Source organism: Prionailurus bengalensis, chromosome F2 (assembly GCF_016509475.1).
Source record: "Prionailurus bengalensis isolate Pbe53 chromosome F2, Fcat_Pben_1.1_paternal_pri, whole genome shotgun sequence".
In the NCBI taxonomy this organism is placed as follows: domain Eukaryota; kingdom Metazoa; phylum Chordata; class Mammalia; order Carnivora; family Felidae; genus Prionailurus; species Prionailurus bengalensis.
Window position 1 is genome coordinate 12,007,317 of NC_057353.1, and position 23,661 is coordinate 12,030,977.

Below are 23,661 nucleotides of genomic sequence, written 5' to 3' on the forward strand. Positions count from 1 at the left end.
TTCATCAGCTTCAGTTCTTCATTTAAAAACCTTTTAAACATGTAAAATATAAGGATATATTGCAGCACTTTTTACTCGTCTTCTAAAAGATGACATTTTGGCCTGAGCCTCTGAAAAATCCGATTAACCTTCAGGACCCCGGCCTCAAGGTTGGCTTTCCCCAGTGTGGTGGGAATCACCCCATCGGCAGGATCTGTCTGAGGGCCCCCCCCTGCTGCCCAGACCTCTTCACTGGCTGTGTTCTCATCACAGGTGCTCCCACAGTACGGTTCCTTTTCAAACTACCTTTCCGTTTGGGTCCTTAATGTTGATGCCGATCAGTGTGTGACTGCGTTCTGTTTTGCGGTAGGTCAGGGCAGCTAGCTGGATCTCTAGTAAGTTCTGGCCCTTACTTGTTTAAAAAGCCTGTACTCCTTTTCACCAAAAAGAATTAGTCGTCTGTGTGCTGTGTCTTAGGTGGAAGGAGTTGACGCGACCCCGTTTCGGGTCCTGTCACTTAGCCCTTCCTTGTAGACTCTTAAAAGCTGAATACGAACCCTTCCGTAAAGGGTATGGGATGGCCTTAGCACGGCCCTCCGTGTGACGTGTGTTCCCTGAATACAGAGTTTGGGTTCTCAGTGGTCTCGTCAAGATGGCCTATGCTTCGGGGCCCCTGGGTGGCTCATTGGGTTACGTGTCCGACTCTTGATCTCGGCTCGGGTCTCCATCTCTCGGTTCCTGAGATCAGGCCCCTCATCGGGCTCCGTGTTGGCAACGTGGATCGTGCTCGGGATTCTCTCTCCCTCTCTCTGCCCTTGTCATGCTCTATTTCTCTCTCTCAGAATAAATACTTTTTTTTTTTTTTTTTTTAAAGGCATATGTTTGGATCACATTGGGGACAATTGCAGCCCTTCAGAGCCTGGTCTAGCAGAGGTGACCTAAATGTCACTAAGCTATGGACCCCGAGCACATCCAGCTGCCCACCAGTATGACCCGCTCTCGTGATAAAATGTGAAAGGGAATAGAGCTGGTGGAGGGACAGTGGCCCTTCAGACTTGCTAGCACCATCCCCAGAAAATGTGCTTCCTCCAAGGTTGGAAGGGCTTGTCTAGCTTCAGGAGCGGGTGGCTCTGTATCTCGGTGACACCAGCCACAGTGGGAGATAAGGCTGAGGAAATGAAAGAACTGTATGAGCAGGGAGAAGTATAGAGATGTATCGGTTTTGCAAACGTGCTGCGTCTCACTCTGTTTGGGTAGCATGTTAATCCCATTTCACTGAGCTTCGTGGGTGTCTCCTCATGAAGACAGAATCTGCGTCGGGTTTTCTTCAACGAGTTAATGAGAAGAGCACTTTTGAGTAGTGCCTGGTAAGGGCCGTATACGTGTTTGTTGTTGTTGTTGTCGCTCTTAACTTGTGTTGTGCAATTAAATCGATCTGCTAAAATTGATAAGGCACCTACCTGACCAGGCACTAGGAAAGCAAAGATAAATAAGACACACTTCTTCCTCTTTTGAGCCTATGTGATAGTTGGAGAAAGACATACACTCATGCACACACACACACACACACACACACACACACACAGCATTGGTTTCAGTTCATTGTGGTAGTGCTCCCACCGTATTCTGTGTGTTTTAAATACCCCTTGTGCAGGGTACCTTCCTTCACGTAGGTGGAGTGAGGCTTCTCGTGAATGAGCGATGGCCTAGCTGAGTCTTGCAGAGTCGTAGATGGAGCTGGGGGGGGGGGGGGGGGACGGAGGTGGAAGAGGCAGGTGTGCCCGTTAGTGAGCACATTCTTTGTGTCTGCACGTAGAGGGTGCGGAGGGTTTGGGGTGCGAGGAAAGTGGAAACACAACGTTGCCAGTTGCAAACATCACAGAAGGCCTTGCAGGCCGGTGCGGACTCTCAGACGTCATCGTGTAGATCGGACTTGAAGCAGGACGGTGCAGTCAGGTTTACGTTTTAGCTGGTCGCTGTGCTGGTGCGTGGAGGGTGGGTTTGTAGGTGACGTTCTGGTGGCAGTGCCATGTCCCTGAAGGAAGTGCGGGAGGCAGAGCGGGTCTGGGGAGGCACGATGCCTCCGGGGCTGAGGCCATTTAGGGCTAGAATTAGAAAGCACCCCCACCCCCCACCCATTGGGGTCCTCCCTCCGGGAGGTCACCGCGTGGAGGCCAGCATCGGCTAAACCCGCGCGAGTGGCCATCACGGCAGCTGTCGGAGGTTCTGTGTCTGTGCCAAGCAGCTCAGTGGCTCCATTCTCGACATTGGAGTGTCCGCTCGAGGGATGTTTCTTATTAATAACATTCTCTTACCCCCAGCTGGAGGAGCTGCCCCGTGCGTGCCTGCCAGCTTTCCAAATTATAATTTGGGACAGGAATGTTTGTATGGCCACGTTTTGGCTTTGGCATTATAAAAGACTAGCTCTGAACGCTAGAGATTTAAATTAAATAGCGACCGTGGAGGTAGCACGTGTGTCCTTTCCTCAGCAGTCTGATAGCGGGTGACCCAGCCCGTGGATCACGAGGGTGACGAGGCAGCGGGGAGGCGGTTGTAATAGGTGAGGTGGGAAATGACACCTGCCTGAACTAAAGCAGTGGCCACGGAGGGGAGTGGCCCTTGGGATCGGCTGCTTGTTTGTCCTCCCAGCTTGTGCTGGGGACTGTGGATAAAGGACTTTGCTTTAGAGGAAATGGTCTTTGGTGCAGTGGGGTTCTGTCTCCGAGTCTGCAGTGGATTCAGCCCGAGTGGGTCCGGGCCACACCAGAGAATATGTTCCCAGGCGTCCCCGAATGCGTTCCCAGCTGTTTGCCTTCCAGATGTGTGTGTGAATACTGGCATTTGTGTCACATACCGCCAGCGTTTTCATCCATTATCTCATTTAAACCTCATAACGAATCTTGGAGGAAGATAGCATTACTGACCTCATCTTACCGATGAGAAACTGAGGCTCGGGGAAACGAAGTGATTTGTTCAGGGTCACAGACAGACAGGTGATACATGACAGAGTTGGAACTTGAGCTAAGGTGTGTCTGACGCACATCAGCCTAACCCACAGTCTGTATTACCCTCATTTGTTGAAAGAAAAATTCTGACCTTAGTTTTTTGGAGACAAAGCAGTTGTAATGTAACACTTAGTTGAAAATCCAGATTAGCTGATTGCAAAGCAGTAGCAAAGGCAATTTAATTAACATGACTTTATCTTGTCCTTGGTTGTGATGTCTTTGGGTGGACATTGAAGATTTTGTAGCTTTTTTGACTTCTTGGCACGCTTTTGATTTGGGTGTTGATGTCACGAGAAGGTGTCAGCATGGAAGTGCTTACCTGTCTCTGAGCAACGTTAATAGTGCCAGGTCTAATGAGTTTGGAAATCTTTCGGTAATCAGATCTGGGATGAGTGCTTCCCTTGGCTACAGGCTTTTTTTTTTTTTTCCCTGAGCATTTGGAGAGGTCTTGTCTGACTTTTAGCAGCCTTGGAGGTTCCACGCAGTTCATTCATGGACAGGGCAGGTGGAAAATCATTAGTGCTTCTCTCCTTCAGCAAATTGATATTTCAGCAAACCTGGGCTCTGGCGGCTTTAAGACAGTAAGCCTTTTTACTCCTATAGGATAGTTCACATAGGGTGCGGTAACCCCACTAAATTAAACTGTGTACCTCGCTCTGGTTCAGAGAGGTCACGGTGAAAGGCACCGGCTGCCGACTTACTTTACCTGGCAGTGGTTCAACTCTGTGACAGGCCTACCTCTGATTTAAACAAATTTGAGAAATATGTAAAGTTTTGGAAGCAGTTTTGCACTGATTTGATAAAAGAAACCACAAAACACTGCAGCGCAGGTGTTGAGAATGTTTGAAAGCTGATTGAGGGAAGCAGATGGCTTTAGTCAGTGGCATCCAGCCAAAAGAGCAGGTGCTGGTCATGTGACCGCTGGTTACCAGGGTAATCTGATTGCTCTTGGCGTGCAGATGAAAGGAAAGGGGCCCAGCGTTCAGCTGTAGTATTGTATAATTTGTGGCAGTTAGAGCGGAAATAAATGCTGGAAATGGAGCCTCATAGTAGGGGAGACTTCTGTCCATGTGTAGCGTAAACACTAGGACAGTTGGGTGAGGAACTGCTGTATGGATTTTTTTTTTTAATTTAAAAAAATATTATTCTTTCCATGGATCTTTGGGGACTTCAAGTTTTTAGGACACTGCCTTTAAAAAATTTTTTTAAATTAAAAGAACTCTTTAAACCTAACTGCCGTTTGCGCTAATCTTGAATTCTTGTAAGTTATTTCCTTACGTGGCTATCTACCCTGCTAAAATGTTCACAAAATAGAACAGGGTCTGAGTATTTAAAAATAACTAGTTTGGGACTACCAAATATTTTATTCGTTACTAAGATACGTTTTAGGCGGGTGATGGATACTTTATTCTGCTAACATACTTTTGAAATATTTTACGTGACGTGTGCTTTACTTAAAGGAAAGCATAGAGATGTCTTGGTGTCTTTTGTAGTAGCTGAGGCTGAGAAAATATGCTGTTTAATGCATTCTGTCAGCACACTTTTCTGGGAATTTATGAAGTTTCATAAATAAACTTTGTAAAGGTTTTTAAAATACCGTGTTTTCAAATTTATTAGAATTTTATGGTTTCTAGAAATAGAAAAAATATAACCATTACTGAGGTTTGATTATTTTAAACGTTGCAAAACATGATAATTAATGTTAGAAAACCTTGGGTCCGGTTTGGAAATTGGAATGGAAAGTAGCACTAAGCGTACATTCTAGAAGAATGTCACATAAAGGTTTTGAAGCCAATGGTAAAGTTAAATTTAAAAAAAAAATTTTTTTTTCTCAAGGTTCATTCACGTCTTTTGACTTATGTAACATTCCAATCCTGTTAACGTCTGGCAGAAACGTACTGTGGAGCATGCACTTTAATTATTGGGGTTGTTTTTGCTGTATTTTTGTATTTCAGAGACCTAGCTTTGGGGGAAAAAAAAAAAAAAAAAAAGGCTACTGTGACTCTCTCAAAAAAATGCCCAGCACCAAAATGAAGCTTATTTTAAATTAAGAAAACAGCATTAAGTAAAATCATGTAGAACAGGAAATTGCCATATGTTTTGTTATATTTTAAGAGGCTGTCGTCGGATAATAATGTAGCTGGGTGACATAATGGAGGACACCTAGCAGTGTTGGTTATAAAAAGGGCTTAAATAGGAGTTTTAAAACTCTCTGCAAGAGACACAAAGAAATGATCATCATAGTCTAGTTTTCCTTGACGTTCAAAAGCAGAACAAAACAAAACAAAACGTATCCTGTGCCTTAAAAATTTGATAGCAGAACGACTTCTTAATCTGATTTTTCACTATGGTTTGGTGTACTGGCAGGGATTTTGCATTGTCTAGATAACAAATGTACTCTGTGTGGTATTGGGAGTTTTTGCATGAAATTTCTCTTTAATTAGGTCAGGTATTTGCCAAAGGTCATCAGTATGGGGTTTTGCCATAAAAACTTAATTGAGAGTGCCATTTAACTGTAAGTGGCCAACACGCATTGATTTATCAGTTGTCATCGATACTTTCGGGATATTAATGTGGGAAATATAAGGCATGGGGCATGTGGAAAACCTCATTAAAAAGTGAACACTAAGTGATCCACTTTGAATTCTAGTAATAAGAAACCTGATTCAGAAGCAAGTGCTTTGAAGAAAAAGGTCAACAAGGGAAAAACAGAAGGTTCTGAAAATTCAGACTTAGACAAAACGCCCCCAGCATCTCCTCCTCCTGAAGAAGATGAGGACCCAGGTGTTCAGGTAATACCATCATTCTGACCCCAAGCCTTGGTTATTTAGCATGGGTAACTTTAGCCGCACACCAAGTACACCAGCCCTCCCCTGTCTTTGTTATAGAGCTGCTTTAAAGATGGCTTTGTTGTTGTCTGGAACATCACATCCGTAGCAGTGAGAGCTAGGGGGCCAACACGAAATTAAACTCCCGACGTCTCGGGTTTGTCATCTTTGACTCCGGGATAGATAAAGCTGAGTATCTTCATTTACTTCTGCAAGCGTCCCTTCCGCTGTTTATGTGTATATTAGTGTTAGCGTATTGTTAAGATACTCGGTCACTTAAAGCTTCCTTCACATTTCTGATTTTCTCTGAAGTTTGGTTGCCTGTCCATTCTTTTATTTTGCAGAACAAGAAACCAACATGTAATCTGTAGCTCGTCTTAGGTGTTCTGACATCCGGTGGCCAGAGTTGAGACTTTTAGTCATGTAATAATCCAGTTTCTGTGAACAAGTTAGTGACTCTCTGGATGGCAGTTGTGCAGAACTTTCCAGTGTTAGATTCTCCTGACTTTTGGAGAATTTTATAGGAAGCAGTTGAAAAACCGAAATAAGCATTAGGGCTTTAGGCTCTTGTGTGTAGAGTGCACTGCCTTCCCTGATTGGACTATAAGGTAAGAGTCCCTGCACGTGACCGTTAAAAATTATTTCCTTGTTACATTCTCTGGAAGCATGCCAGTGCGGTCCACTGGGATGGCTGAGAATGTCACTTCTGTGAATGACATCTGAGTTATCATGGAGCAGTCACTGAGGAGTCCTGCTAGAATAGAAGTCGGCCCCTAACGGCCCGCTTGCCTCTTCTGATCGCTCAGTCCACACTAAGCACTGGCTACCTACACCTGTACCAGTTTGCTTGAAAGTTAGAAAAAAAAAAAAAAAAAATTTGGCAGTGTGCAGCTCTATTCTAAAGAATGTCAGACAGGGTTGGTTTTTGTTTTTGTTTTGCCAGTCTGTTTGTTTTTCAGTAGAACTCCCTGGTAGCTGTAATGTCACAGAATGGCTTAGGCTAAGGGGCCTGAGAGGGAGCGGAAAGAGAGCGCGAGTGTGGACGAATGCGGTGTGGTTTGGTGTAGTTCTGTAACTAACCTGGGACACCTCTGGCAGTTGGGGTTAATTTTGTGCTTTTCCTTTCATACGTCACTGAAAAGATAGGCAAGGTAAGTGGGCATCTTTTAATTGCTTGAGGACTTTTAAACTAAAGTATTTTAATGATTTTGCATTGTATGTTTATGCTCAAGGGTCCTTTTTTCCTGAATCGTGTTTGCCTCAACTAGGACCTTTCCGACAGTAGTATTTAGACAACATTAAAAAGATTTATTCACACAGGTCAAGAAAATTCCCTTGTTCTCTCACAAATATCGCTGCTGTTTCTTAAAAGTATTTGTATTAATAGAGAATCCATTGGACTTTAGGAAGTACTAATTTTTTTTTTTCTTCTGCATTTCAGTTACAGGAAAACTCAACTCAACTCAAATGAACATTAGTGCATGCTTTCTAATTGGCTAGTGCTTAACTGTTAGGGGTTTAGTAGCTAATACAAGCAACCACACAAGAAGATCTGACTTTGCAGGCAGGTTTTTGTCTGTGTCTCTGACACAGGAAGTGATGCTTGCTGCTGTTTGTTGTTTCTTCCGGTAGGATATGCACGAAGGGTTTAAAGTTCTGTGATTGATTTGTTTAAACCGGTAAATGCCGTATCATTTTAACTCGAAATTGTGTCACCAAATACTACAACAGAGATCGCGGAAACACATTGAAATCTTCTCTTTGAGTATGGCTGCTTTAACTGTATGTAGCTTTTCTCAAGCAATCAAGTTTAACAAGTTGACCCATAAAATAATAGGTCAATTCAGATAGTGTCAATTCAGACGTTTTGAGGCGTGGTTTAAAGGGAACGCTTACATTTTGATTTCACAGAACTCTTTCAGATAACCGTTTAACAGACCAGAAGAGAAGCATGTTATGTCATGTATTAATTTCATGTTGGGGAATTGTAAAAGGACTCTTGATACCCAAAATTAATGAACTTAAAATCAATTATTACTTAGAAGGTAGAGACGCCATAGCACCGTGGAAAATTTTCAGAAAATGGAGCTGTAATTGTATTTTGAGGGTTTTCGCTCTTAGGAAGTGGCCTCGTGTCCACTACCAACGAACCCCATCACCGCTGCACACATTTGTAACACCAAGCTGATGCGAGGAGAAGCTTCCATAGCTAAGAAAGTTATACCCACCAGTCATAGATTTCTACTCCAAAAAAGAAAAGCTTCCTGTTTTATTGTAGTGGAACATTTCTTCAGTAGTGAGCTTTGGTATGAAGTGGCTTTGTCTCAGACTCTAGCTGAGGGCGTTTAGTTGTTGGGGCTGGAAGGATACGGCGACGTGGCCCCGACCAGGGAAACCTGACAAAACATCACAGATGCGTCATTAGTGGCACGTTCCTCCCCTTACGGTAATGACAAACAAGATGAAAATACAGACCAATCCATGGCAATTTAGTTAAATTGACCTATTAAAGGAAATACACATAGTATGCTACATGTCACAGAATGAGAATGTTGTTTCTGATAACAGCCTTTTATATCTTAAAGAGATTGAGAGACCAGGAGTTATCTTGGATCGACTTGGGGTAGAGAGAAAGGAAGCTGTGCAAGGTAGCTTGGCCTTGTAGCCCCAGTGCTTCCTGATTTTTCTTTGGCAAGGTAGAGCTAATTAATGATGACTTTAATCCTACTAATTGCATCTGGAATTAGTATGTACCATGCTCTGTTCTAAATGCTTTACGTGAATTCTGTCATTCGATCTAATTCCCTCATGTGATCTTCACAGAATACTTAGGAGGTAGTTAGCTGTCATGAATCCCGTTCTGCAGACCAGGTAACTGAGGCCCACAAAATAAGTTGTTCAAGGTCACCTAGTGAAAACCGGGGCTACTTGAAAAACTCAGCACTCAACTCCAGGGCTCACAAGGTCAAACTGCCTCCCGTGACGTCGGGAGGGTCACAGATGGCAGAACCCCTGCTGGTTCTTGCTCTGCCCTGACCTGGAATTGCTTCTGGGCGGGGCTGGCCTGGAAGGCCAGAAGAGGAACCTCTGGCCCCCGCTGCTACTCCCACTGGCCTAAACCACTAACAAGTCTGTTAATAGGATGTTACCCCACATCCCCTTGGGTCGGACTGCACCTCGGCAGTCACGGCTGCGTAGGACTAAGGGCTCAGAGCCCCAGACGACTCATTTGATGGTCATATTCAACCGAGTTTGTGTCGTCAGCTACCTCCGATGCCCTCTCGAGAGCAGAGAGAGCAGAAACGTAAGAAAACAAAACTCGGCCAGCCCTACCCTTTGAGACAAGGTGCTGGGCTTCCTTGGTCCTGACTGGAGCCACGTACACCCTTGCTTGTTCCTCCTAGGTCTACACGGTCCGGGGGCGGGGGGGGGGGGGGGGCTTGCTCGCCTCTCGCTCTGCCTTACTGACCAACTTTACAATTCACAAGCTTCTTTAAAAAGTTTTATTTCATAATTCTTAGAAAAAAGTTCATAAGTGTTCATTTCTCAGTGTTTTTATTTATTCTGTGTGCTTCATGAACTCGTCTATAAGTTGTAATCTTGTATTTATCAGTGGTTTAAAACTCACATGTATCGTTTTACAGTCAGGTTAGGTTTTACCAAATACACACATTAACGAAAGGTCAGTTCGTCTCATTTTTAATTAACTGACAAAACTAATTCTTTACCAAAAAGGTCAAACAATATAGAATTATTTTGAACAGAAAGTCTGTTTCTTTTAGGGCCAAGCTTAAAATCAAGCCTTTTCTTTAAATGGCCTTCTGAAATACCATTTTAGTATTTATATAGAACTTTATAATCTACTGATTAGCCTCTAGTGTCGTCACTTCTTTGGATCTTCTGTTAGAAAAATTTTGAAGCCTACAAAAATACAAAAGTGTAACAAACCCCTATATACCCATCGCCCAGCTTCTGTATTGTTTCCCCTTTGGAGCAGCGCACTGCCTGAGTAAGGAGTCAGGTTGGTTGTTCCTCCCATTCCCCAGCTGAAGGTCTGGTGGCTGGGAGTGGTGATTTCCCCCCATTTCCATTATGTTCATTGCCCCTGTGGTTTCTTATGTGACTTACAGGGATAAGGTTATCAGCTCTACTTGAAGGTTAATTTTTAAAAATGTATCTCTTAGCAGCATCCCGAGAGAGGTTACAAAGAGCATCAGTGACGGCTTTTTACACCTGCTTTGTTGTTTTTGTTTGTGTGTTTGTGTCTGTGTTTATGTTTGTGTTTTTAGAAGCGACGTTCCAGCAGGCAGGTGAAGCGGAAGCGATACACGGAAGACTTGGAGTTCAAGATTTCCGACGAGGAAGCAGATGATGCAGACGCTGCTGGGAGAGACTCCCCCTCCAACACCTCGCAGTCAGAGCAGCAGGTCAGCGGCCCGTTCGCGTGGCTCTTGTGCACGCCATGGAAGGTGGACTGGAGACTTGATAGCCGGAGTCCCAAAAGCTCCGTGGAAGCCTTGGACTCTGAGCCGGAGAACGTTCATTTACTGTTGGCTAACGTGCTGTGGGAAATGAGTTGTTTAGCAGCGTCTTTCACAAAGCCCCGTTCGCTGAAATTCATTTTTATATAAGCCTATGATACGTAACTTGACAGTTTTGGAGAATTAATGGTCTGTGTTGAGGAAGAGTCAGAGCTACGATGCAAGGAGGCTGAATTTACCTCTGAAGAATTCAGGGCCGTAGCTTCTGGGACTTTAATAAACCGCTCAAGCTTGTCTCCTGCTGTTAGGCACCGTCAGAACCCCTTTATGAAATTACTGCCTTGTAGTACCCAGCAGGGCATACTTTATTCTCTGTGCAATGTAAATGATGGATAAAATAGTTTGTATAAAATATGGGTAGTAATGTAGGATTGATCATTGTAAAGATCTTTTTTTTTTTTTTTTTAACGCCCCTCTGTTCCTATTACTGTACTTCAGTTAACAAACTGGTAACCCATTGAAAAGTATATTGGATGCAGTTTTTTACTCTATTTGGTGCTTTGTGCTATGTTAAGTTGTTACATAACGTTTTACGTGGCCAACATAGATAAAAGCTGCCTACGATAACAGAATGATGCGGATATTTACCCCATGGGTATAGATGAGGAAAAGTTACATTTTTGACTGCTGTCATGCAGGGATTGTTTTCTCTTGGCAGCTGGAGTTTCTGAATGCTCTCTGGCTTTAGGGACCCTGCTAGTCCACGTAATTAAACCACATAATCATGAAGTAATAAACACAGATTTTCCTTTTGCCTTTCTGGAGAGCAAGAGCCTTGTTCTTTACCATCCTGTTTCCCACCGGCGACTAAAAGGGTATGATTTAAAGGGTATGAATTTAAAACGTACAGAGGTAGATGCAAAAGGAATGATTTCTTGTTTTGATGGCTTGGAATGAAATGCTTTCCATTTGGATTGATGTAGCCGACTTTTTTGTTTGTTTGTTTGTTTTAGGAATCTGTTGATGCAGAAGGTCCAGTGGTAGAAAAAATCATGAGCAGTCGTTCAATAAAAAAACAGGTAAGCACCATTTGGAGTGATCAAAACCTCTGGTGTGTGTAGGACTCTTAAATTATTTTCTGCTTTGTAATTTCCTTTAAAAAAATTCACTATTATAAAAGAAAACTTCTGGTGATATTTCTAATCCTGTCTGATTTGTTAGCCAAATATAAAACTTCGGGATATTTAGCCCCAAATGAAACTGAAATATATCAGACAGTCAGTGCTTTGTGACATGATTTAGAGTAGGCAAGAAACTCAAAAGTCGCCAAAGAAAGGTATAGGGCTTTTAGAGTTATAGGCTGCCTTTTTCATAAATACTATTCATAAAAGTCATAAACATGAATTTACCTCTCATCTCCCTCAGGGAAGTTCCCTGCCCGCCCCCACCCCCGCCCCCGCCCCCGCCCCAGGATGGAAGTTTATCATTTTAGTGAGTAGGTGTTTTCTCATACTTTTCATAACATTTCTTCATGTACAATTAAAATATTCATTAATCTCTTTTTTGTCAGTGCAAAGTGTAATTTTTGAAGATAATATGACTTATTCTTCAAAATTCTTCAGCATTTGTGTTGATCTGCAAAGGTGAAATCTGGGTACCTGTCACTAGTCTGATAACTTTGTCATTGAGGAGCACATCTACCCTGCGACAAAGAAGTCCAGTAACCCTGTATTGTCTTCCACTGATTGAGATTCCTCATTTCATCCCAACCAGCTAGCTCCCTTCTTGCCCGGTTAGAGCAAATGCTTTGTTTTGTTTGAAGAATTACACAGATATCGCGATGAGCTACATCTCCACATTCTGACGTACAATCTCCAGTGTCTCTAGAAAGTGGTGTCCTTTAGATACAGGGTATCTGTCTTTCAGCTTGAGTCGTTGTCAAATGCAGCTCTTTCTTCTTACTTGCTTTCAAGGTAGGTGGAAGTACAAGCTCATTTTTTGATATGCAAAATAAGTTTTGTTTTGTTTTTTTAATTTTTTTTTTAAATTTTTTTTTCAACGTTTATTTATTTTTGGGACAGAGAGAGACAGAGCATGAACGGGGGAGGGGCAGAGAGAGAGGGAGACACAGAATGGGAAACAGGCTCCAGGCTCTGAGCCATCAGCCCAGAGCCCGACGCGGGGCTCGAACTCCCGGACCGCGAGATCGTGACCTGGCCGAAGTCGGACGCTTAACCGACTGCGCCACCCAGGCGCCCCTGTTTTGGTTTTTTTAATGTGAGTTGTGTACAGAGTGTAACTTCCCGTTGAGAGAGGTGAGACCCCAGGCTTCTCAAAGAGGGAATCTTTGCTCTTCACAAGCTACTGTCCAGAGACCCTAGAGAATGGTATTACACCAGCAGGGCGCTTCTCTTTACCTTTGTTGCAGTACTGTTTCCTTTTCTATTGTGTTCTCCAGAGTGTGGGTTTGTATCAGAATATACAACTCTAGTTCCACGAAAATAATCAAGAATGACACGTCGAGATATTTTCACGTTGAGTGTGGGGGTTGGGGGGGGTATACGGGATGGCTGTCTGTCGACTCTCTGAACACAACAGTTTCCTCACTGATGAACCAAATGATAAAACTTCAACCAAATTTCTCCCCGTTCGAGCAGAAATGAGCACTGTTTAAGTCATTAGAAAGGTTGCATTTTTGTCCTGCTAATGACTCTGGAATGGTTAATTTGTGACTTGTAGATACATGGTAAAATTTAAATACTTGATGTGCTTTAAGGAATAATCCCCTCTGCAGAATTGAAGTGACTTGTTTGAGTAAATAGCATGTGGTTTGGATGGGATATATTAATTTTCATTCAGTTGATAGTGCTTCAGCAGGCATACACAGCAGATTTGGGTGTTGCAAATTATAATTAGCTCTATTATTCAGAGCTACTTAGACTATGCATTATGTAGGACATTGCTTTTTCTTTCTGCTTTGCCCACTTCGCAGCTTTTTCTTTTCTCGTTACCCTTAAAAGGTAGGCACCCACAGTTAGAAATAGGTATTGTTACCATTTATGGACAGCCAGGTTTGTTTTATCATAGGAGATTAAAATTCACTTTAAGTGTATATGGGGGTGGAATATTTGTTGAGTTGGTGAATTTTAGGATGGAGAAGATGAATGGAAAATTTCTCTGGAAGGGGAAACATGCCTTGAGGTGTGATTTACAGTAAAGAAGAGATGAGCTCATTGGATTGCTTGTACATTACCGGTATTTTTCATAAAGGGCGATAAAAAATAATTAGAACATTGCAAACCTTAGCAGGTACTGACTTCTTAAACTGCTAATGTTCTTGGAATAGTTACTTTCGTTATCAGCTTTATGAACATTGGGGGAAAAGTGTGGCAAATAGAAACAAAAGGAAATTTGAGATCTTCCTGTGGATTCTAGCTATGTCTGCTGGTCTGTGTCCTGTTACCATGAATAATTGAAGGAGTAGCTGTAAGAAGGTACCTTTATCTCCCCCTGGCAGCACCGTAGAAACCTGCAGTGAGCTCTCAGAGCCTACCCTACGTGGTGCTGACACATAGTGGGGACTCAGATAATGTTTTTCAAAGTCCGTTGACCTCATCACTGAAGCCTGAGAAGCATGACCCATTGTGATGGAGTCATGCAGACGCAGAGCTCATCTGGCAGAGCCTCTGTAATTCACCTCATGTTTAATCGGGATGGCTCGGGCACGTATGTTGTTCTAAACTCAAATTCATATGTGTTAGACCCAGTGGAAAGGGATATAGTTGATACTTGTGTTTGAATTCTGAGGTAGATTTAAGCATGGACTTTTGGAGCGCCTGGGTGATTCAGTTGGTTGAGCGTCCAACTCTTGATTTCAGCTCAGGTGATGATCCCAGGGTTGTGGGATCGAGCCCCATGTCGGGCTCCATCCTGAGTGTGGAGCCTGCTTGGGATTCTGTCTCTCTCTCCCTCTGTCTCTGCCCTCTCCTCCACTGGCACACACACTCTCTCCCTTTTTGTTTAAAAAAAGAAAGAAAAAAAAAAGGACTTTTGGATTGTACAATGGTTAATTCTTTTGTTTTCCACATTTAGCCTGTCTTGTAGCCCTGTCTGCTTGGAGGCATCTGTCCTTGGGGAATAATTCAAATCCTTTTTGTAGCGGAAGGTCAAAAACAGTTGTAAAAGTGAATTCTGGCCGTATTCCCTGAAATTCTTTATTTTTCTTTAAGTTAACTCATGATATGTTTTCTTAAGAGCTTATTTTAAATTCCAGGGTATTTGTTTTAATCCTCTTTAGCTGAACCCACCACCACCAAGAACAACAACAAATAGTATGTAAAGCAGGCAAAACTCTTCATCGCATTTATTATGTCCTATTTTCTCCCAAGGTGAACTATGATTTGGTATCTCTGCTAGAGTATACAGTAGGTTGAGTCACAAGTGGGAAGTGATTCATACCTTGCTTATTGATATCTTTATCAAGGTGCTTTGTCTTTCTGCTGTAAATTATTCAACTTATTATTTTCCCTTTTGGCACTATAGTTTAGCTTTGTGTTCCAGTGTGACTGCTTAATTTAGTAATAGAATGCTTGGGAAAGGTCATTCATTATTTTAGGCTACAGGATTATCATTTACTGGACTGCTCTTCTAGAATCCAGGTGGCCAGAGGAGTCAGTTTATTGCCCGGTTGAGGTTTTGGGTTCCTGTGAGTGATGGGAACAAGTATGGCTTAATATGTGGAACTTTACAATTTCATATGAATAATAAGGATTTTCATAGGCTAGCTTTAGAGTCTAATGAAAAGATAGACACAGCTCTCTAAAATTTTCTATTGAGGGGCACCTGGGGGCTCAGTCGGTTAAGCGTCTGACTCTTGATTTCAGCTCAGGTCATGATCTCATGGTTTTGTGAGATAGAGCCCCGTGTCAGGCTCTGCACTGACAAGGAGAAGCCTGCTTGGGATTCTCTCTGTCCCCCCCCCCCCGCCCCCCCCCAATAAATAAATAAACTTAAAAAAAATAGTCTATTGAACACATTAAATTACTTTAGAGGGCTCTCAAATTTGAGGGCTTTAGAGGGCTCAGAAATAAATATTCTGGTTCTTTGTATGTGTGTGTGCACGCGTGTATAGAAATAGTGCTTTGAGTCCGTTATTCATTGGTTAGTCCCGATATAGAATGGTATCTGAAAGTTGGGGCCTGGGGGTAGTTTGTTGGGGCTGTTTCCACTCTCACCAAAGGCTGGCCAAACTGCCATTTAGTGAATAATTAAAATGGTGTTCCCAAGGGCTTACACATTCACTTACTTTTGTTAATTGTTTTGCTTTTAGTAAAGCAGAAGAAGTCAGGAGGATTGTATTTATATGAAACAAAGAGTGTAAAACAGCCCTACTCATTGTTCAAGGGGCAAGAAGGTGATCCAATATGTGTGGTCAGGGAATGGAAGAACAGGCTTATAATTTGGGATATCCAAAAGAAATAGGCCCTGATAAGGGCGCCTGGGTGGCTCAGTCGGTTAAGCGTCTGACTTCAGCTCAGGTCACGATCTCACAGTTCGTGGGTTTGAGCCCTGCATCCGGCTCTGTGCTGACAGCTCAGACAGAGCCTAGAGCCTGCTTTGAGTTCTGTGTCTCCCTCTCTCTCTGCCCCTCCCCTGCCCACATTCTGTTTGTGTCTCTCTCTCTCTCTCTCTCTCAAAAATAAATAAAAAATTAAAAAACAAGGAAAGAAAGAGAGAGAGAGAGAGAGAGAGAGAGAAAGAAAGAAAGAAGCCCCAGTAGGATTCTGCACCGGCTCCAAGTGCTACCACACGAAGCCTTGGAACCTAATTGCTTCCTCTCAGCTCTAGACCCTCTCGTTAGGCACCTCCACTGCAGGTTCCTGGAGGAACAGCCAGTCATGACAAGAAAATGGGTATTGATGACCATCAGAGACAGACAGTTGATGGCTGTGAGTCAGAGCTTTTTGGCAACAGGATTGAGACGGAATGGAAAGTATCCCTGTTGTTCCAGAGTTAATCCTGTGTGCTTTGGTGCCCACTTAGAAATTATGGAATGGCGAGACTATTTAGAATGAGAGGGAAAAGACTGTATAGGAAGCAAGATTGGGAAGGAGGAAATCAGAAAATAATAGAGCCTAGACATGATAAAGCTTGTCTTTTTACCGTCTCAAAGATACATAATTTTGAAGCACTCTTTCTGAATTGAAAGAAATGCAGTTAGCTTCAAAAGAGTAAAAGCAGTCGACGACACATTTGAATTCCATTCCAGGATTGAAGTTCATGATATGCTATGACCAGTGTCAAAAGGTCCAGGCTCATCTTGGCTTTCCATTTACCCCGGTTGTCTTCTGTCTTGTCTTGGCCTTCCTTTCTATTGGAATCTTCAGTTGACTGCTCTAATGTGTGAGCAGAAGGTGCAATATTGGGGCTAGAAAAGAGTAAGGCGGGTCCTAGATGGACTGTCACTCGATTGACTAGAATTTATCTCTAAATTAATTCCAGGTTTATGTTGCTGGGTATCTAGCAAACGCTCCTTTTCATTTTGGATAGCTGGAAGTTTATGGACATTGATGGTGTCCTGGAAAATTGCTTCAAAAGCTGCTTTATGGTTATGACCTTTATAGATGATTAGGTTAGAACCAGCTACTGATGGGCTTTGACCGCACTCTCGAATATCCTATCTTCTAATTGCTGATTTCTAGGCTGGTGGAAAAACAGCTTACAATTTAGGTTTAAGCAACACATGTGAGAGTTTCAAAGAAAAGTTTACGTTCACAGTCTTCGGTAGTAGTTTCAACGTTGGGGATTGAGGGAAATCGTAGCCTCTTTGAGCAGGTCCTGTGCCAGCCTGTCATCCAGTAGAAAAGTCTTTGCTCCTTTGTTTGTCCTCTCCCGTGTTCCTACTTGCCTTAATTTTCTTCGCAGCATCTCTGAGGCGGCTTAGCCAAGCGTGACCCTTAAGGCAGGCTCGGGTGCTCTTGTAAGAGTGTAAAAGCAATCCCTAAACATCTATAAGTGGTGTTTACGTTTTATATCCCCGATTTATCTGATCAAATGTCCCAGGAGAAAATTACATACTATGACTTAACAGCCCAAAAGCAAAAGGGGAAAAAAAATATTGAGAGAGATACTTAAAATATCACGTGAGGGGATCTTCCTCACACCCTGCGGAGGGTGGGATCAAGGGAGATGGCCTAGATAGTCTCACCGCTGAACTCTTGGTTCGGCCGATGCATATCACGATTTTAACCTTACCTACGTGTAGTAGTGGGAGTGTTAATTTTATTTGGCTGCTATGTGTGTGAGACATCTTGTCTGAGAGGTTTTAATTGTACCATTGAGTGAAACTAAAACTGGGAATCGTGATGCACTGAAATTACAGCGTAAGAACAAGGTTTAGTTTTACATGGTTTCTTGTTTGGAGTTATTAACTATATGGAGGAATAAATGTCTTTTAAATATTTTAAAACATTACAAAACCCACAATGTAAAGTTGCCATGAGGCAGCCAAAAATAATACATATGGCATTCAGGAGAGCAGTTGCTAATTGGCTGCTGCCTGAGAAAATGGTACACTTGGCGTCTACTTAACACTGTGGGTTTGGCACAGAGCCAGATTTGGGGTCAGGTTGTTGTGAATGAAGCTGCATGTGGTTAGGGAGGAGTTAAAATGATTCATGTCTCAGAAGCTGTAGCACATCGAGTAGCACGCACGGGCCGAAGCGCGTCAGTCTTCATCTCACCGGCCTCCTACCGCTCGCGACGTGCTCATCCGTTCGAGAACATCCACAGCTGCCTTCGTCGCCCCTGGTTTGTGTTCACGTGGGAGTAAATCATCGTTTTTGGAATATGCTGGTAGCTGGTTTGGAGCACGTGCCTGAAATTTTCTTTTGTTGCAGAAGGACTCTGGAGAGGAGATAGAAGTTGAGGAATTCTACGTGAAATACAAAAACTTGTAAGTAAACCGTGATATATATCTATACGTGGGTATATATATGTTTTTAATCGGGGGATATATTTTCAAAGTCCTCAATACGGATTTAAAAAATAACTGGGAATTGGGAAGTTTTGGTGCGGCTTGTTTAGTGCTTTGCAGGCTGTTGCCTCCCAACTTTTGTGTCTTTGAGAATTCTAGGAATTTAATTTTTCTGGGAAACGTGTAATTGGTCGGCCAACTTTCACGTATAACCAAGAAATCCTTTTTAGAAGGGCTAAAGCCTCACACGATAGTAGAAAAGTGGGCAAAGTGACATTTGCCTGTCCTCTGAGAATGAATCTTACTCTGCGAGGCCACCCTCCCTCCTCTGTCTGTGCGCAAGATGGCCAGGCACTTGAGATGAGATCTCTACTATCAGGCAAAGTCTCTAGAAAATCGTGACATCCCTCACATTTTTGAAATGCAGCGAGCTGTGATTTTGTCTGTTTTTGTTTAGTGAATTTGAATTGCGTAAGTTCAAAAACGCCTAACTGAAGAACAACACCAGTGAGTTGTTGTTCCGCGTTGTAGATGTAGGGCCAGGCACGTTTTCAGGAGGCGTTGGCACTGTCGGGATCAGGAGTCATCCTGCTGAAGAAGCCTGCAGCCCTTTTCTAACCCAAGTAACAATCGCAGAACAAGGACAGACATCTTCATGAATGACGTAAAAATGAAATGAAAACTTTGTAAGGCAAGGAACTCAAGCATCATACTGATAAGTTTTAGAGTTTAAAAGAGGCTTTGGGGAGTTGCCGTCAAAGCAGCCTAAGAAAATTTAACCCTCCTTTTAGAATATGGAAGCATCAGACCTCACGGTTGCTGTCATTGTCTCTTGTTGCAACTGGCAATGTGTCGATAAACTAATGTAGTCCTGAAGTTCTGTGAGCAACACCTTTCATCGAGTAAAAAGATGAAGAAGTCTCTTGCCATCGTTAGTGTGAGAGGTCAGCGAATTGCAGAGTACAGCGATCAAAAATGCTCGGTCAATATCAGATGGGTGTCACTCATAGCACGGTGAACGTACGTACACAGGTGGAAGTTATACGTATGACGCGATTCCATCTAGTCGTATAAGGAGAGTGTCGGGATAGGGAAGGAGGCAGTAACTAAATGAGCCAGAGAGAGTTCCCCGGTAGATTTGTCAAATAAAACGTAGAGCAAAGACATTTAAGTACCAATTCCCACAAAATGGCACCGCTGGATAGGCCTCCATCCAAATCAGCATGTGGCAGTGGGGCTTGACGTGCCTGATTCATTCTTGACCAGGAACCACCGCCAGGCCGGGGAGACCCGTCATCCTTCGTTGGTCATGTGAGAGGAGGCAGACATAGTTCTAAAAAAGAGCTTTTCTGTCTGATATTATTGAGTTCTAAGGGAAATTAAAATTTCCATACAATTAACCGTTTCTGTTAACCTTTTAGTTGGACATAATTTCAAATTTACAGAAAAAGTGCAAAAATAGAACAGACAATGCCTGTTTTCCCTTTTGTAACTGACAAGCGTCTTCTGGAAAGGTATTTTGAGACTATTAGCTATGATCATGGTTGCTGAGTGGTGATTTACTAATTCCATCACCCATTCTAAATTTATTAGTTGGGTTTCCACCGTAAGGAGGGCTTTGACCTTCTTACTCATTTGTTTCTTTACAGCTGTGTAGACTTGTGGGGTCTTATTTTATTCAATGGGCCATAATTCTTTACTACCATATCATTATTTACTTTGCTCACATTATCCCAGATTTGGCCCACAGGAGCCCCTCCAGGCTGGAGCCTGTCTCCTTTTGCCTTGTCCCCATCTTTCTTTGAGCACTTCCTTACTTTCTGGCACCAGAGGATATTCCAGACTCCTCTTACAGTTTCTCTTTTTAAGTTTCTCCAAGGAGGCTTGGTTGTGTCTCCTGGAGAACGGCATTTAGAAACCAAGATGTGAGTGCTAGGTGTGCTCATTGCCGCTGGGAGTCACCGTTTCCGGGGCCTCTCAGTGAATGGGGCTTAGCGGGCCACCTGCATGCGTACATGCATGTACACGCACGTGTGTGCGCATGCATGACATAAACACACGTGTTATGTATGCGCGCGCGCACACACACACACACACATTCCTCTGTGTACCTACCTATCTACTTACCTAAAGACAGTGAACACCAGCGCCTTCAGAGCGATAGTTGTGGTTTTATATCAGCAGCACCATGGGGTTCATTCTCTCCTTTTCCCTTCCAATATTCATGACTCCCTTCTTCAGCCACGAGAAACCCGGCTCTTATTATCCCTAACATATTTGCTTATATGTCAGTCCTATAATATATAGGAAATGTTTTCCAAATTACTAGACCACATTTTTGGGAAAAAGAAGCGTACCAACCGTGAAGTTCATTTAGTATTTGTTTAGAATTTGTTGTAGTTAGCCAAAGGGTGTGGAAGCTAAGTAAATACTTGGTTCAGAATTTCCTTGGCTTAGTTCTTTTCTTCCTCCTGCCCCCTTTCAGCATGGTTATGTTATTTATTTGATACTCAGTTGGTCTTTAGTTTCTGTCTATATTTGTATTCCATTTTAGCTCCTCACCATTCTTGTTGTTCTTATTTATTTTCTTTTTTTCAAGTTCATGAAATATTCACATGGTTCAAAAGTCAGAACTTGTTCAAGAGGATACTCAAAGATGCATCCTTCTCCCTTCCCTTCCACCCCATTCCTACTTACCTTCTCATTAATCCCAGATTTATCCTTTCTGTAATATTTGGCAGAAACATGTAGAGGGGAGTGTGTGTGTGTGTGTGTGTGTGTGTGTGTGTGTGTGTGTATAAATATATATACATAAAGTATTTTATATGTATAAAATATATGTAACTTTCCCCTTTCTTCCACACAGAAGTAGCAGCTGTTTGTTTTCCTAAGCACAAAAATAGCACTTTGGTGTTTAATAATACTGTATTTTGGAAGTTACTCAACATCAATCCATGGGTTCTTCCTCATTCTTTGTTACTGCTGTGTAGTACTCCAGTGTGTGGCTGTATCATAGCCTATCCAACCAGTTTCCTGTGTATGTGGGCATGTAAATGGCTTCTGATATTTTATAGTTACAGACGGTGCTATGGTATATATTCTCTTGTCTGTATATTGTCAAACTGTTGGAGGCATAATTTGAGGGTGAATTCCTAGGAATGGGATTGCTAGATCCCAAGGCAAACACACGTGTAGTTCTGTTAAGTATTGCTAAATTCCCTTCCCTAAGGGTTGTGTCCCTTTGCATTACCACCCAGAGTGTGCGAGCCCATCTTTCTCCCCGCAACCTTTCCAGTGTAGTGTGGTGGGTTCCCTTTTTGTGAGAAATTCTATTTGGCTTTAGTTGTTTTTTTTTTTTTTTTTTTTTTTTTTTTAATTGTGAATGAGGTAGAGCATCTTTTCATAAGTTTAATGGCCATTTTTACGTCTTCTTTTGTCAGTTGTGTCTTCGTGTCTTTGCCCATTTTTCTGTTATGCTTCCTTCAATTTTGAAGAGTCCTTTTTATCTGTGGGATATTAGTCCTCTGGGTTAGATGTTGCAGCTACGTTTCCCCCATTTCAGTTGTCCTTTGACTTTATATTTTTATTGCATTGTAAACTTAAACATTTTTTATGTAGTTAGATTTATTAATCTTTCATTGTACTGGATACGATTTAATTAATTAATTATTTATTTATTTTAAGCCCATAGCTAGAAAGCTTTTCTCTACCCCCAAATTAAAGAGGAATTTGCCCTGTTTTCCTCCAGTACCTGCATGGTTTCATTTTCTGTGTTGAGGTGCTTCATCCACTTGGTGTTTATTCTTGTGTATGGTGTAAGCACAACGATACTTGGTTGTTCCAGTTTTATTCTTTTCCAAATATTATTGTTCCAGCACCATTATTAAAAAGTCCATCTTTGCCCTAGTGATTTGAGATGTAACCCTTGTCACATACTAAATGTACACATTTATTTAGAACTCTATCTGTGCCCTGTTTTAATCCTTTGGTCTGTCTACTCACGAACCTGTAGCACACTGTTTTACTTACAGAGGCTTTATATCTGGTATAGGTAATATAATACCTGGTATCTCTAGTTTCCCCTCAAAACTTTACTTTTTGTGTTTTCCTGGATGTTCTTGCATGTTTATTTTTATATGTAGTTGAGTATTGACTTGCCTAGCACCTTAAAATGCTTGTTTATATTTTTATTTATATTGTGTTACATTTACAAATTCATGATATATGATGTTGAACCATACTATCTAAAAACTAGGATGTCCAGGGGCACCTGGGTAGCTCAGTAGGTTAAGCATCCGACTTCCACTCAGGTCGCCATCACATGGTTTGTGAGTTCAAGCCCTGCATCAGGCTTTCTGCTGTCAGCGCAGAGCCCGCTTTGGATCCTCTGTCTCCCTCTCTCTTGCCCCTCCCCTGTGCACTTGCACGTGCTCTCTCTCTCTCTTTCACTCTCTGTCTCTCTCTCACTCTCTCTCACTCACATACATAAATACATACATACATACATACATACATACATACATAAAAACAAGTATGTTAACTCTATTTCTGTGTTTTTTAAAAAGGTTTTAAATATTTCCATATAATTTTCACGTATTTTTTATTAAATGTATTGCTAAGAATTTAATCTTTGTTGATAGCGTAAAAGAAGTTTTCTCTACTGTTAATATCTTCTAACTGGTTATGGTTTATGTAAATGGAAGCTGTTGACAGCGGTATGTTAATTTTATATCCTGCTACCTTGCTAACTTATTTCATTTTCTTATTTGAATTAATTTTCTAATTGACTCTCTAGGGTTTTCCTGTTATGCAGTCATATCATCTGCAAATAGAGATCGTTTTACTTCTTACCTTCCATTTATTGGCTACTGCCTTGAGTACAGTATTGAATAGGAGTGGAGGTAGTGGGCATCCCCTTTCTGATCTTAGTGGAAAAAGCCTGTGGCTTTTCTCCATTTAGTAAGGCAGAGTCCCTGTCCAAAAACTTCAGCCCAGGTTACAAGAGGGAGGGGAAGACTGGAATGCCTGCACCCACCTCACGGCCACACTGGTGGTGCTTTAAAGGCACGTGCGCCTCAGCCTATGCACGTGCCTTTTTCTATCCAATAGTTCCACGAGACTAGATTATTTGTATCGCATTTTTTTCTGATTGTAACAGTATTGCATATTATTTATTGGAAATTGGGAATGTACTTGAAAGTAGAAAAGAAAATACTTGCGGTCTTGCCGTCCAGAAATGATCATTATTAACATTTTGAGGCATTTTCATCTAGCCTGTTTTCTCTGTGTGCATGTGTGTACAGGGTTTATATCAGTTCATAGCGTATCAAGGCATATGTAAAGTCCTCATCTCCCTCAGTCAATTGCAGGGCTAAATCAGTCCTACCTTTCGA

General features: G+C 42.3%; 1 protein-coding gene across 1 annotated transcript in view; it reads left to right on the top strand.

Moving 5' to 3' along the window:
- CHD7 (chromodomain helicase DNA binding protein 7) overlaps positions 1-23,661 on the top strand; it is a 190,341-nt gene that overhangs the window by 114,853 nt on the left and 51,827 nt on the right. The window contains 4 exon segments of the mRNA XM_043601135.1: positions 5,635-5,776; positions 10,102-10,239; positions 11,307-11,372; positions 18,192-18,247. Of these exon segments, the coding sequence (XP_043457070.1) occupies positions 5,635-5,776; positions 10,102-10,239; positions 11,307-11,372; positions 18,192-18,247 (402 nt within the window).